At 38.9% G+C, this 14,480-nt stretch overlaps 1 protein-coding gene across 1 annotated transcript in view; it reads right to left on the reverse strand.

Annotated features, from left to right (window-relative positions):
- The window catches only part of XPO4 (exportin 4), an 83,448-nt gene that overhangs the window by 48,074 nt on the left and 20,894 nt on the right, over positions 1-14,480 (reverse strand). The window contains exons 2-4 of the mRNA XM_048294828.1: positions 12,630-12,735; positions 8,988-9,129; positions 8,599-8,737 (exon numbers count right to left, since the gene is read on the reverse strand). Of these exons, the coding sequence (XP_048150785.1) occupies positions 8,599-8,737; positions 8,988-9,129; positions 12,630-12,735 (387 nt within the window). The remainder of the gene's footprint in view (positions 1-8,598; positions 8,738-8,987; positions 9,130-12,629; positions 12,736-14,480) is intronic.

Consider the following 14,480-nt stretch of genomic DNA (forward strand, 5'->3'; position numbering starts at 1 on the left):
TTTGCAAAACCACCACTGCTTCCCAAAATTGCCATAAGGCTACAGGAATTTATACAGACTTGTGCATAGCAGTAAGATGGCCATTTTCATGAGTACTAACAAATTATTAGCTTAAAAGAATATTTGCCCTGCCATCTAGTTAACTTTCCTGAACATGCAGTAGTACTTCAGAAGCTCCGGAATAAAGCTCAAGTAAATTTTACTAAAAATAAAATTTTATTTTCATAAAGTAACTTTACTGAAGGTTAACTACTAATATTTTGAATCACGTTTTTTAATATACAGCTACATTTGGTGTGAAGACACTAAGTACCTCAACACAAATACCATCAGAAGAAAGATTTCAAAAATTTTAAAAGCAACAATTTCAGAGAAACCAATACTGGTGTGCTCGGTGAACTAAAATTTCTTCCTTGTAAATGTAGGAAAATTCAATGCACCTAACACATAAAAAATTCTAGGGTGGAGGGTTTGGGGATTTTTTGTGTTTTGTTTTTTGGTTTGGTTTTTTGTTGCTGTTTTTGGTGTGGGTTTGGTTGGTTCGTTTGTTTGTACATTTGTTTTGTGGTGGGGGTTTTTTGGTTCTTTTTTAAACGTTTTTTTTTAAGGTTTTTGCCACACCACAGAAGAGATTAACAATGCAAGTTAGTAATACCACACTGTAATAAGTAGAAAATGCACGTGACTCTGGGCATCATATTAAAAGCCAGATCTGAGTGTCTATTGTGCAGCAATGCCATTAACTTCATACCAGTAAGAGTACACCTCTGAACCTAGTTTGACTCATTCGCTAGCAATTTCACTAGTTCTGCCACAAGTACATGCCCAAACAATAAGCCCATCTAACAAAATAAAATCCTTCTCTTGTTGAGAGAGAGGATTGCCTCTGAGAATAGCTTGGCACTCACCCCAGTTAGCTTTATTACCAGGAGTAAACTTCATGAAAGATCGCTATACAAAAAATAGACACTCAGCTGCTCAAACAGAAGATCAATGGGACTTGTGATAAGAGATTAACTTGGCAATCAGACACCCAGTAGTAACACTGTTTTAGTGGTTTTCTTTTCAAATGACTTTAATAAAACACAGACACTACAGAAAGACCATGCACCATTTTAACAGTAAACAACATTTATATATCATTCATAAAACTCACACGCAAAAGGTAAATACAACTTATTCCTCCAAATGGAATGTCCCCTACAAAAGAAGCTAAAGTCATAATGTTTGAAGGGATTTCACACTCGTGCCTGGGCTGCCCATGGAATAAATGAAGTGCTTCATTTGAGGGTAGTTAGATTACAAAGCATCTGAAAGGAAGAAGAGTTCAAATACAGCCTAGGAAAAAATGGACATGTGGTACACCAGCTCTGCAGCAATAAAGCCAACAGACAAAGCTGAATGAACTCCAATACCAGAATTGTTTCCTTGTTTTGAATTCAGAGCAGAGATACAGTTAGGTTGTGAGAGGTTTGATTAAAGAATTCATTTTACAACAAAACCTACAAAACTATCATGCAGTGCCTTCTGCAAGTATCATTTACACCTACAGAACAAGCAGTAAGCATATCTAAAAGAATTAAGGTCTTACCTGAATAGAGCAAATCATAACATCTACCCTGTTACATTAGATCACTGCCAGCTTGACTATGCATTTAGAGGACTTTTTGTCTCCACATGTATAATGTAAACTCTGTTACTGAAACCAAAAGTAAGCCATGTGAAGATTTAATAATATCCCTAAACTACCTAAATTTAACTTGCGCAAGAGCAGGAAGAATCAAAGAGTAAATGTATCAGAAGCAGAATTTTCTGTATTGCTCCTAGGTGATAGAATTCTGTAATGAGAATGTATCAAAAGCAATTTTTCCAAGTAAGTTGTTTAAAGCAAGGCTTTCTTTATAAAGGCAGTAATACACTTCTAACTTCCTTGAATAAGCACAGCTGTATTTGCTAACGTTTTCAGAGTATCTAAATCTCCAGAATGTAAGCTGTAACTCCAAACTGAAAGGTTAACAGGATGGCCAGAGGGCCAAAAGAAATATCTTTACGTATGCAGAGTAACTGGGGCCACTCCAACTTTTCAGCGTGGGACTATTGCAAGGTGGGTGGGGGACCCAGGAGCTGAAGTCATGGTTCTCAACCAAAGAAAACCAGAACATATCTGAAGAAATGTAAGCAAGCACCAGGAAGAACCCCCTGATTTTTATCTGTTTGTTCCTTCCCAAATGAGCCAACTGGTGGAAAAAAGCTGTAGAGCAGAGACAGGATGATAGCAATAGGACCCACAGCTGCAGTTCTGTGCTGTCAGCAGTAAGGGACTGGCTGGGCAGTGCACTCCTTTCCTCTATTCCCCTTTCTGCCACTGTGCAAAGACAGATGAGCAGCACCAGGTTAACACATCAGAGCTACAGTGGCACAATAGGCAAGACCTTGCTTCCCTTCCTTGAAGGGAACCAGGCAAACCAAGGGAAACACCCAGGGTTGAGCTGAGAAAATCAATTTGCCTGTGAATCACCATGGGCCAGAGGAAGATAATCTTGTGGCATGTGAAGCATGCAGGCTTTGGACAAAGAGAGAAGGGAAGTAGCAGCCTCTACTAATAATGGAAGAGGTCCAGGCAGAGTTAGCTGGAGCATAGGGTGCAAAACAGGCTTTTCTTTGTTTCTCTAGAGACAGGCAAAGTTGTGAAGCAGAAATCAGGAGGAGAAAAAAAAAGAAGTAATCTCATAAAAGAAGTTGAAGGCCTGAAAACCATTTATAAAGGTAACATATCCTTCTCCAGGTTCTTGTCTGAATGGCATCAGCTGGATCTTCACTCCTACCATAGCTGCATGAACAAATACAGGACTTTCAATTAAACTCAAAATAATGAATAGTAAGGCTAGCTATGCAGTTCGCCATCAGCAGCACCCAGCTTTAAATATACACCATCCTGACAAGTGCTCTTTGGTGGGCAGGTGTCCTCCCTTCCCCCACTTTTCCCAGTACTCATTCCTGGTCTTTCTTGCCTGCCTCTGCCTGCCATACTGCCAGCTATGTCAAATGAGCTGCATTACACGGCTGTGCTCCACAGCAGATCACCCAAAGAAAAAAATGAGAAGCTGTGAGGGAGAAGGGGCTGTTTCCAAGCAGACTAACAAAGATCCAGTATATTACTGAACACATTTATTCTGAAGGGCGGTACCTTTGAGAGGAAGAATGACGAAACACCAAGCAGCTAAGGACAACAAATGTCTTAAAGAGGCTTTTCCCCTCAAGCCTGTTTATTTGTGTGTCACCACTGTAATAAAAAAAATACATGGTGTAACACATGGAAAGGTTTAATTTCTTCTTTCCCAGTGAGTCTCTGAGGTCACAGGTGAGGGACTCCACAGGTGCAAATCTCATGAGATGGCAAAACAGAAGAAAGAAAGGGTTTGGTATGCTATACCTAGAACAGGTGATGCACATCTCACCACTTGGAACACATCTCCTCACTTCCCAGCCCTGTCTTTGAAACTGTGGTTTTAGTGTAAATAATACTGGGGAGTTATCAATTTCTAGTAGTTATTAAGCAACTAAGCTGGAGACTTGCTGTACTGCATCTCTGGTAAAACCGGTTCCCTTTCAACAGAAAAATCTGAAAACTGTAAAAGCACCCTCGTTAATTCAACTACTAAAACCACTTGCATTTTAAAGTTCTCTTACATTTCTATTACTGAATTTTAACCTCACATGTGGACTAGTTTTTGGATTCCTAAAATTCCCAAACCAATCTTTAACACACTAACTTAGGCCTTTATAGAGCACTTATCAGCTTAAATATCCTGGTTCACCCTCTGTTTTTTATATTCAACATGTTTGAAGGGCAATGAGGTTCGTAGAACAAGGTAATAATTTTATTACACCAGAAGACACAGCTTGGGAGTGGGATAATATATATGTTTTTGTCAAAACATGAAAGTCAGGAGAGCCTCTCCAACTCCTACCCTACCACATGAAACAGTAACAGCTAGACAGATTTCCAGAAGTAAAACTCCCTTTAAATAATAAAAACAAGAACTGTAAATACTAAATAAATATAATTAGCTATCCAGGCAGCTATTATAATGGATAGATTAACCTCAATAAAGATGAATGCCTAGAGTTTTGCTTATTAGTATTTCCTACCGCTCACATGAAATCCATTCACAGCACATCCCTCAAAAGCTTTAGGTAATCTGAAGCAGCTGGATCTTCTCTCTAGCCCAACTAGGAACACTGGGAAACAGAAAAACAGTTTTACAAATTTTACAAGAGAAGGAACGGTTAGGATTCCAGAGCTTTTCCAGTGAGTCTTGACAAGTCATCTTCCATATACAAAAAAATATGTAGGCTTCAGATATGGAGCTTTATATTAAATACATTCTACATGCCTACAGTATGCACTGTAGGTCTTAAAAAACATAGCTTCTGTTGCTCCCCAGTCCCATGTCAAGTCTAGCAGCTGGACCCCTCTGCATCTGCCTATACATATGCTGGAAGAAATTGAGGTGTGATCCATACCTCAGTCTGGTTTTAAACAAAATCTATCTGATTGTGTTCACATGCAGACCAGATCCTCCTGGGAGTCAGTCACTTAGCTGCCAGGATTCCTGTCCTTCTGGCAGGGATGAAGGACAAATGAAATCCTTCAGCTGTGCAAAAGCAGAATATTTTAACACAAGAAGAAAAAGCCAAGAAATTGAAAACATGTATACTTGAGAAGAACTTGGCCCATGCAATTCTCCAAAATCTTGAAATCAGTGATAGAAAACATGTATTTAGAATTTTAAGATTGGCTCATGATACTGTGTCTGCTGCCAGAATCTCTGTCCCCCAGAGATGAAGATTTTGAAAAGAGATCCTGAAATTGCTATTGGAGGGAGATTACAGATTCTCCTTCCTGAGCAGAGGGATGGCTTGTATCGATAATATGGGAGGAGGCAGGAAAAACAAAACTAAGAACTCCAAAGCTAATCCTTGTCCTCCTAGAGGATTACTACCTAAACTCAGTTACAAATAAATAGGCAGCCAGACTAAAAGTTTACTTTCCATTCTCAAAGTTTCTTCTGTGAGATTCATAAAGCACCAAATGGCAGAGAACCAGCAGCAGAAGCCAACACTCCAGGTTCTAAAGCTGGCTCTAACCATGCATCCTTCCCATCCCTGAAGTATTAACTCTCCTTAGTGTCCTGTTATTTCCTTAACATGTACACTGTGTTCCACTATTAAAAGATTACTCAATACTAAAGCCATTTTATTACTCTCATCACAATTCCTCTCCTTATCTTCCTTCCAACCTCCTTATTTTTTCATTCTCAACAGTTCATCCATCAGTCTTGCTCACATGACAGTTTGCCGCTACATAACTAGCCTCAAAATAAATCCATCTCTAAAGATCTTTTTAATCAGTACTTGAGAAGTTGAGGTATTAAGCACATCAAATCCTGCAAATGGACACACACAACAGAGACTACCATCTACATTCACTGCCCTCCTTATTACCCCAACTATCAAGACTTGACCCTGACAAGATATTACTGAAAAGTCCCAAAGATTTCATGTTGCAGGACTGTCTAATGATCACAAAGTTAGTAGAGATGTCTGACAGAAACTGGGTGGAGTGTTGCAGGGAATGGAAAAGATTAAGTATCTACATTATTCTTGTGAGGTAAAGATGGGTCAAGAAGCTTCACAGCCAACAGGGACAAAAAAGTAAGCAAGAAGCAGACAAGAGAATGCTTTGCTTTTTCAAAATGGACTTTCTCTCATTTAAAAACTGCCGTAGAAAGCCATTACCTCAGAATACTCTGAGTTGGAAGGGACCCACGAGGATTGAGTCCAACTCTTAAGTGAATGGCCCATACGGAGATCGAACCCACAACCTTGGCATTATTAGCACCATGCTCTAACCAATTAGCAGCAGCTAAGAGCTGCCGATAGTTCTTGTTTGAGAGCTTTAAACATTTTTAAATATGAAGTGACCTGCTGCTGACTCCATGTGTAGTGAACCTCAGGCAGGACGACACAAACGGGTGAGCAGAAGGCTGAGAAGGATACAGAAAGTGACAAAAGAGACTGGAAAAAAAATTAAGAGTCACAAAGGTATGACAGACTTCTGCAACTTGAGTGTACAAGGAGGCAAGAATGCGTATCACGCCACAGAAAAGACATGTCAAAAAAGTGGAATGATTCCTTCCACAGGGAAGCACAGAGGACTGGAAAGTATCTGCCAATCTTTTTCAAAACCTACATCCTAGCCTCTTCCCTGATTTGAACAGATGCCTATAAGTAACTAATATAAACGAATCTCCAGAAACACTTGTGACAGTGCATGGCACTGTCCTGACAGCACATCTTGGATCTTGAAAGCAGTACCAGTCCCTTCAGGATGTGGGCTTCACACCATACCCTGAAGCACTTAGCTGAGAATCCCCACAGCAGCAAGGCAACTGCACCACTGGGGTCCCACATGGCCCCACAGGCACGGCTGAATGCTACAGGGACACTAGTAAAGAAACAAAACCACCCAGCCATATTTGAAAAGATAACTAAAATAATAAATAATTCATTGTATGAATTATTTCATACAACCTTTCAGAGTTGTTATATATTTATACAAGAGGCATGCCCTGACCCCCTTCAGAACGCAGTTTTGGCAGGTACTGTGCTAAAACGCCATTTTATTACAGCTTATTTTTGTACATGCCTGTCCTGGGTGCCAGTACCAGAGTCTCCCTTGCAGCTAAGTCTCAGAAGATTACAAGAACATTTTCATGAATGAGAACTGGTTTACAATATAAACCCTCATATATACATGGGAGCAAGTGCTTATAACCAGTTTGCCAAAGACTAACAACCATATACCGTGCCGTACAGAAAAGACGTTTCAGCAGCATCACGTGTCTTTTTTTTTTTTTTTTTTTTTTTTTTGGTATTAAGTCCTATTAGCACACCAGAATAGAAAACATCATTAAATACCCTAGACATTTTCAATACCATTCTTAAAACTTGAGCACAAATATTTTGGAAAAACTATGGAAAAATTCATGCTTGTGAAGAGAGGGAAATTAAATAAAGGGAAATGAAAAACTGAGCTCAACTTGGCAGTGAGCTGAACTTGGAGAAGAGCACCCCTTCCCCCAGCCAGAGCTCCTCTGCAAACTGCTCTGCTCCACAGCATGCCCAGGATGATATGCTTGGAGCAGGCAGTCTTAGCTTGCTGTATGCTGTGGTCAGTGCAATGCGTCTTTGGACAGTGCATGCCCAGAGTACAGCTGTACAAGCTGGACCGTGCATGACTCAGTTCACAGCCCACACTTCTATTTGCGCCACTTTTGTATCTTTACGCAAAGATCCTACAAACTACATGAGCATACAGAGTGTCATGCATAAAACTTGAAAACCTCAGCTGTAACACTGCTTTAATAACCAGACTATGCTTCCTGGAAAAAAGCATTAGCTCAGTTCTTCTTAACAAATACCCATTTCTATCTGCATTATTCAGAATCAAAAGGCTAAAACAGTTACCTTAAGGTAAATAACTGTGAAATTAAGGTTTACAAGAGTAAAGGAAATTTCCATACCCTGGAGGGATATTACTTGTTGCTCAGAGGTGACACACTATTTTTAGGACCATGACATGAGCTGGATTACTTCTAGTACACTTTGATTGAATTTTCAGAGTTAAACATTTGCCACTCACATCTGTGTAGCACAACTGCTGCTCTAAACGCTCAGCAGTGTTAGGAGCCAGTTCTCTCAAGGTTTTTGTCTGAGAAAAGCTTCAGTTAAAGTTTCAGCATGGAATCTATATACTCTTTGATTTTCATTTGGTAGGAGACAAAATCACCACTCTTTAAGCTCTAGTTACATGCCTCTATTATGACCTATTCTAAACTTATCCCCTGGCATAGCAAACGGAATTTCACTAAATGCATAGATAGATATTGGACACCTTGTTTCCACTTTGAGCTCAGTATGGAAGGTAACACTTACCCCTAGTAGTATGACATTAAATCAAGAATAAGTTTTGTATTTCCATTCCATGTTTTACTTCCGCACACCCCTTTCTCTCCACCTACTCGTCTCCCAGAGAACAGCAGAGGCCTATGCCTCCTGCTCACTGTCTATTTCAACAGCTGAGCTGCAGCAGAGAGCAGCACCGCACAGATGGAAGGGGAACAGAGTGTGCAAAGAACCTTCCAGCTAATGGAAAATCTGTTTTAAATCTTACGATTTGATTAAAGAAAACCAGAGAAAAAAAGAAAACAAATAAAAAAAACCCATACCAAAAAAACCCCAAAACAAAAAACCCCCAAAACAAACCACCAACCCACAACTATGTCACTTAAAGCAGCTATTCAGAAAACCATTCCCTAAAAATATGGTCTCATTGTATACCAAAGAAGTACACATACTACCCCCAGTCCCAACACATTAAAACGTCTCCAACTTGGTAAATGATTTACTAGCTATCAACTTAATTACTAATTGGATAAGAGAGGTATAAAATATTTTATAGCCACTAAGTACAAAACCTAAGCTGCTGATACAGACTGCTTAACTTTTGAAGAAAAAAACCTGAGTACTTACCACAGTGGGGTTACCGCTGCTGATTAGCTGGCTGACTTCATGAAAAATGCTTTTGCAGTCGATTGATTTGTCTAATGATCCCCGTTTCACTATCACCGCTACCGCTAATAAAATCTGCTCCCGAACATACTTTTGAAGGCTGTAAACAACATTGCACAAATATATTTGCAAATAATTCTGGACATCGATGCTCAATAAAATTTTAAACACATTTCTTTTTCAAATATTTTGCGTGAATTCGTAAGGGAAAGGTGACAGAAGTTAACTGCTAAGACTAAAAAACAAATTATTCTTAAAATGATTTTGCACTGCTACCCAGGGAAACAAAAATGATAACCCAGCCTTTATGCAGAATTCTGCATGTTCTGAGGTATGTTTTCTATACTTACTTAGGCCTTTGTAAGACATAGGTTAGAAGGAATGTTCGCAGTGACTCAATGCTCGCTTTTTCCAAGAGAATCCATTCTCTTACAACTGCTTCCATTATCGCAGTAGCAGCTTGAAAAAGGACATAGTCCACTTTGCTAGTTTCTGTGGGAAAAAACAAAGGCAACTTGAGTATTAGAAGACGTGTATTCAGCTTGACAAAAAAAATTTTTGGAATTTACTATCATTTATTATTAAATAGAATATTGGTGCTATGAAAACAGATAAAGAATTTACAGCTCAGAAGGGGGTGAAATAGTCAATAATACAATTATCAAATTGTCCAACATTATTCAAGTCAATGACCTAGGAGAAAAGTTGTCTGCACTAGAAGGCTGGTTCAAAGAACAGGAATAAGAATGCTAACAACAGGGGGAATAAAATAAACAAGATGACAGCTTTAGTTCCAATACATTAATTGGTAAAAGTGATTAACCTTACAGGCATGTCAAAGCTGAAAATTTCTGTGCTTGCCTTTGAAAAAAACAGTGCATAAAAGTACATGTATTTTATGGGTAATAAAAAGAAGCAAATCCATTTACACTAAAAGGTAACATTTGTGTTTAGTTATCCAAGAAAAATTTTACACTGTGGTGTACTTAAAGTGTTCTACTTCATGTTCAAGTTTCCAGTATTTTGAGTTAATCAAAATATAATTTCTGACCACAGTATAGGAATCATTTGCCATTATTATCTGAATATGGGATTACTATGTATACAGATGCACTAAGGAAAGTATAAAAATATGTTACAGAGAAAGGTAACAGTTTGGTGACTACAAAGTACAATTTAAAGAGAAATGCCAGAATATTAATGTAATTTCTGTGATGATAAAAAGATACAGAGATGTTTTTGTTGTTCCTCTTTGCTTTTAAAAATTTTAACTTGGAAATAGCAGGTAGTATCTCAGAAGCCAGTTTCAAAACATTCTGAGCTGTGTAGAAAATACAGACAGAACTTTCAGAAAGGGTGCAGCCACAGGGTGGCAAAAGCATAAAATATGAAATGATGAAATAAAATTCCCAAACAAGAAGCAGAGTTTGAGCTATAGTGGGTGACCTGCCAGGACTAGAAAAACTGGTTTTGAAAAAAACTCAATCATGAGATGAAGGGATTTAAATTACTACAAAATTTTTCTTCCCCCAATTGCATACACACAAGTTTATAATATAAATTTCCTTTATATGCAAATACTATATCCAAGATAACAGATAATTTGCTAAAATATTTTAAAGTAATTTAATCAGGCTCCAAATCTAAACCCACACAGGTAAACATGCTTAAATGAAAATAAACCACCTTTAAATCTACTTAGCTTAATTTGGAAAACTAAGTAACCACTTAAGTAAAAGATTAATGCATATGTCTAACACATACAAAAACAAATTAAATTATTCCTGCATGGGAATTTTAATTCTGGCACTTGTTACCGTGGGTCTTCAGCTTTTCTAACTGTAAAAAGCTCACACACCCAAAAAAAGAGGATGTAATTAAAATAGGACAGTTTCCCCTTTGCGCCAAGTGCTACAGCCACACAACTGCAATCTCCGACAGCACAGACCTGCAGCCCCCAGCACAGGCCTGTAATTAGCCAGAGCACCATGATCCCCCACAGGAACTTACTAAAGAAAGGAAGGACAAGTTTTGCCAGTGCACTGAACAGCTATAAGCTTGCAGCAGAACGCAGAGCCTCGTGCTTCCTGGGTTCAACTCCAGGTTTCTAAAGAACAACATAGTAGTGGCTGTTCCCCTTTTCCAATATGCTCACTTTCTCCATTATTCTCCCTGTGTCCTTCACACACTCTTCTTTCTACGAATGACATCAACATCCTTGTTATCTCTCTCTACCTCCATTCCAGTTCCTGTCTTGACCATTTTTTTGTTTCTTTTTAAGCCATCTACTTAGTTCTCTGGTTCCAGCACACCCTTACCAGCACACATCCCTTCAGTACACTTCAACTCTTTTATTCTTCATCATGAACAGCTTGTTTCCCTTCCCTGGTTCCTGATTTCACAATCCCTGCCTCTTCTTCCTCAACTCCCAAATCTTAACTACCTGTTCTTTCTGTCCAGACTGTACAGATCCTTACTGAGGAAGCACAAAGTTTTGAAAAAGTCTCTAAGTTCCAGGTCTCAGCATTGTAACTGCCTACATTCCTACAAAAAACTTGCCCCACATGGAAACATGCTGGCTTCTCAGTGGTGGTAGCATATGAACAGTTTAAGATGTAATATTTCTAGACATCCAAAAGGTATTAAAATCAGCATCATATTCTTTCCAACCAGCCACATTTAAGATTTCATGAAATTTCATTATTCATTTCTGATCGATGATGAATGTATCACTTAGTTCCAAATGGTCTGCAAACAAAGTTACTTAAGGATGTTTTTGCCCACTTAGTTTTCTCTAAAAATCAGCGTGAAAACAAGAAGCATCAATTTTGCTGACCCATCAAGCAAAAAGTGTGATTGCAGTCTTCCAAACCAAATGGAGTACTAGTATAATATACTAAACGCAGAAGAAACTAATTTGTAGAGAGAAATTTTGGTTGCAGGAAAGGAAGCACATCCTGGTCTATATATCACAGTATAACATACGAGTAGGTCTGCAATACTGACATCACAATATTCATGAATTGTAAGTCTCTAACCCAGTAAATTTAGAAATAACTGTTAAAAAAATACTGCAGAATGAATTAAATATGAAAATAATATTTTAAACATAATTCTAATATTTCTCTGTTCATTCTGGCAAATTCTTTAAAAGAAAAGTCACTTTTTGTGGTTTTGGCATGTGTTCTTTTGAGCAAACTTTGAGGTTTCCCCCATCAGCTCTCAGAGTCGGCTTTCACTGAAACTCCCCCTCACCCGTCCCCAGCACTCGCATCTGGTCAGTACCACAGTGCTGAGCAGCAATCTTACATCCCTACTGCGCCTGTAATTTTCAGATTTAGCTGCCAAACTCTAATAAGTCTCTATAGCACCTGTAAAAACATTTATTTTTAAAAACTTGCTACACAACCACATTTATAGCATTTCCATTAAAACCGAAGAAATTTCTGATGAAGGGTGGTATCTGCCTCTTTCCTTTCTCCACACGTACAATCACACAAAATTTCAAATCAATACTCTCTTGCTTCTACCAGGTGAACAGAAACTTCTCTAGCTTTTCCCTCTTTTCCTCTGGCTGGGCTGTCAACAGCAACTAAGTTGTTCAACTAGAAATAAACTAATTTCAGCATCAATGCAAAATCTGGTAGAAGTGTATAAAATTGGATCATTGGCTGATTTAATGGGGAGCACAAAGCCAAGCAGCCACACTACTGGCAGCTGCACAAGCTGCATAGATTAGACAGTATTACAATAATCATGTTGCAGAGGAAATCTATTAAATCAGTTTAGGAACTTAGCTATATGAAGTTACACCTTACAGCTTTGAAACTGACAGAAATAAAACAGAAAATGACAGTAATAGGCTTCACCCTCCATCAAAAAGTACCCCATATCAAAATCAAAACTGATGTCCATAGTCCCAGCTGTAAAAGAGCAGCACAGTTCCAGTTATAAAAGAATGTACACACCTAACTCCATTTATTGAAACTTACCCAAAATATGTTTGCAAACAGCAAATGGTGATTTTGATTTTCTAAATGATAAGAATATGTGCTCAGCATGTTGGCGTTGTTCATTATTGACCATGGAAGGTGGTGCCTGAAAGAAAAAAAAACGTTATTCAAGCACTGATCAAAAACATAGTAAGAGCTATATGTCATGAACTTATAAATGTTTAACAAGTCAAACACCAAAACCAAGTATTTCTTGGCAAAACTGCTTGCTCTCAGGCACAGCCTCTTCTTATATACCACTGTGTATTTACCTCGCATGCACATAGGTGTGAATATCAAGATATGAGGCAGAGAGTGAATAATTTAAGTATAGTTTCCTAATGATGTTTCTGAAGAAAATTACAAGTCAGATCTAAATTCAAACCAATCCTTTTTCTGCTCAGACCAAAAATACCACTGCACATCACTAAATGCTGCTATGCATGCTCACAGTCCTGGAAGCAAAGCACTGTTTTTTCTTTAGTTCTACATTTGTTTTAAAATATTTAATTGTATAATAAATTCAAGGGATTTAAAAACTACAGTTACGTTCTAAAATAAAGTATTACCAGTAACATACTACCCTCTAGTGTTTAATGTTAAAGTTGACATCCTGAGGACTGGGTGTGATTGAAGAAACAAGTAAGCCCATTTGGGAATGGCTACGGTGGTTCCTCAGCTTACACCCATCCCTATATACACCCACCCCGTTACATCCTGGGCACCTTGGCTGCTAAGGTAACCCTTGCTGCTCTCCTGTTGAAAGCCACCTCCACGGTGGTTTCTACCTGAAAATCAGCTAGAGGTAAAGCATGAAACCATGCAATAACCTGGACCTCTGTGAGGTGCCTACAGAGCACAGACAAGCTGCCTGCACTGCAGCCTCACCTCATGGAGCAACCCCAACATCCCCCTCCCCCACCCTACAAGGTAAACACAACCATGCAGAAAGTACCAGCAGCTCACAGCACCACGCTGCTCTCCACTTCTGTCACTAATAAATATTCTCTCACTTCTGCTATTTGGGATTTACCTGAACACACACATGGCACTGCATTCTTGCAGGGAATTGATACCACAAACAGGGTAAGCAAAACTGATGCACCTTTGAGAAAGGAACGTGCACACACCCAAAGATCACATCCAAACTGCAGAGCAGGATCAAGGTGACAGCGTAGGTTATTGAACGTCAGTGGAACTTCCAAACTCCACATTCCAGCTCTGTCCCTAGCAGTTTGAGGAGAACATGTGTGCCACCTATCTTTCAGTTGTGAGTTATAGCCACTGCTTTGGGAATAAAAGCACCAAGACCTTAGCATACAGACCAAGGTTTTTAACCCAAGTGAAATATTTTCCAGTAGATAAACCATAAGAAATCTGATTTAACAGACATTTCTGTGATGTAAGCTCAACTCTCCTGCATGCAGCAGGAGCTGTTCCTAACCATCTGTGTTTTCCACAGTCTGAAGGACAGTCCTCTGCATGGACTCTAGCTACATTCACTGCAACAGAACCAGCTGTACAGAATGCCAGAAAAATATTTGGAGCAGGTTATCAAACATTCAGGAATGACCTACACAGCAACAGCACTTCAGTCAGAGCTGTGGCAAATAAACAACCAAAAAAAACCAGTCCCCACTTTTCCCCCCATTGTATGGGCAAGCATTTGTGCAAATGCAGAGAACCAGATTGGGGAAGTGATTACCAAAAATCATCCCAGGTTTTTTTCATCTGGATCAGCTGGAACAACAACAAAAAAAGCAGGGTTTTTTTTTCCATCTGGATCAGTTCCCCAGTTTGGTTCACCATAACCCAACAAAAAAGCCTAAACCAGCACAGTAAGGGACATAT

Source organism: Corvus hawaiiensis, chromosome 2, assembly GCF_020740725.1.
Source record: "Corvus hawaiiensis isolate bCorHaw1 chromosome 2, bCorHaw1.pri.cur, whole genome shotgun sequence".
Taxonomy (NCBI): domain Eukaryota; kingdom Metazoa; phylum Chordata; class Aves; order Passeriformes; family Corvidae; genus Corvus; species Corvus hawaiiensis.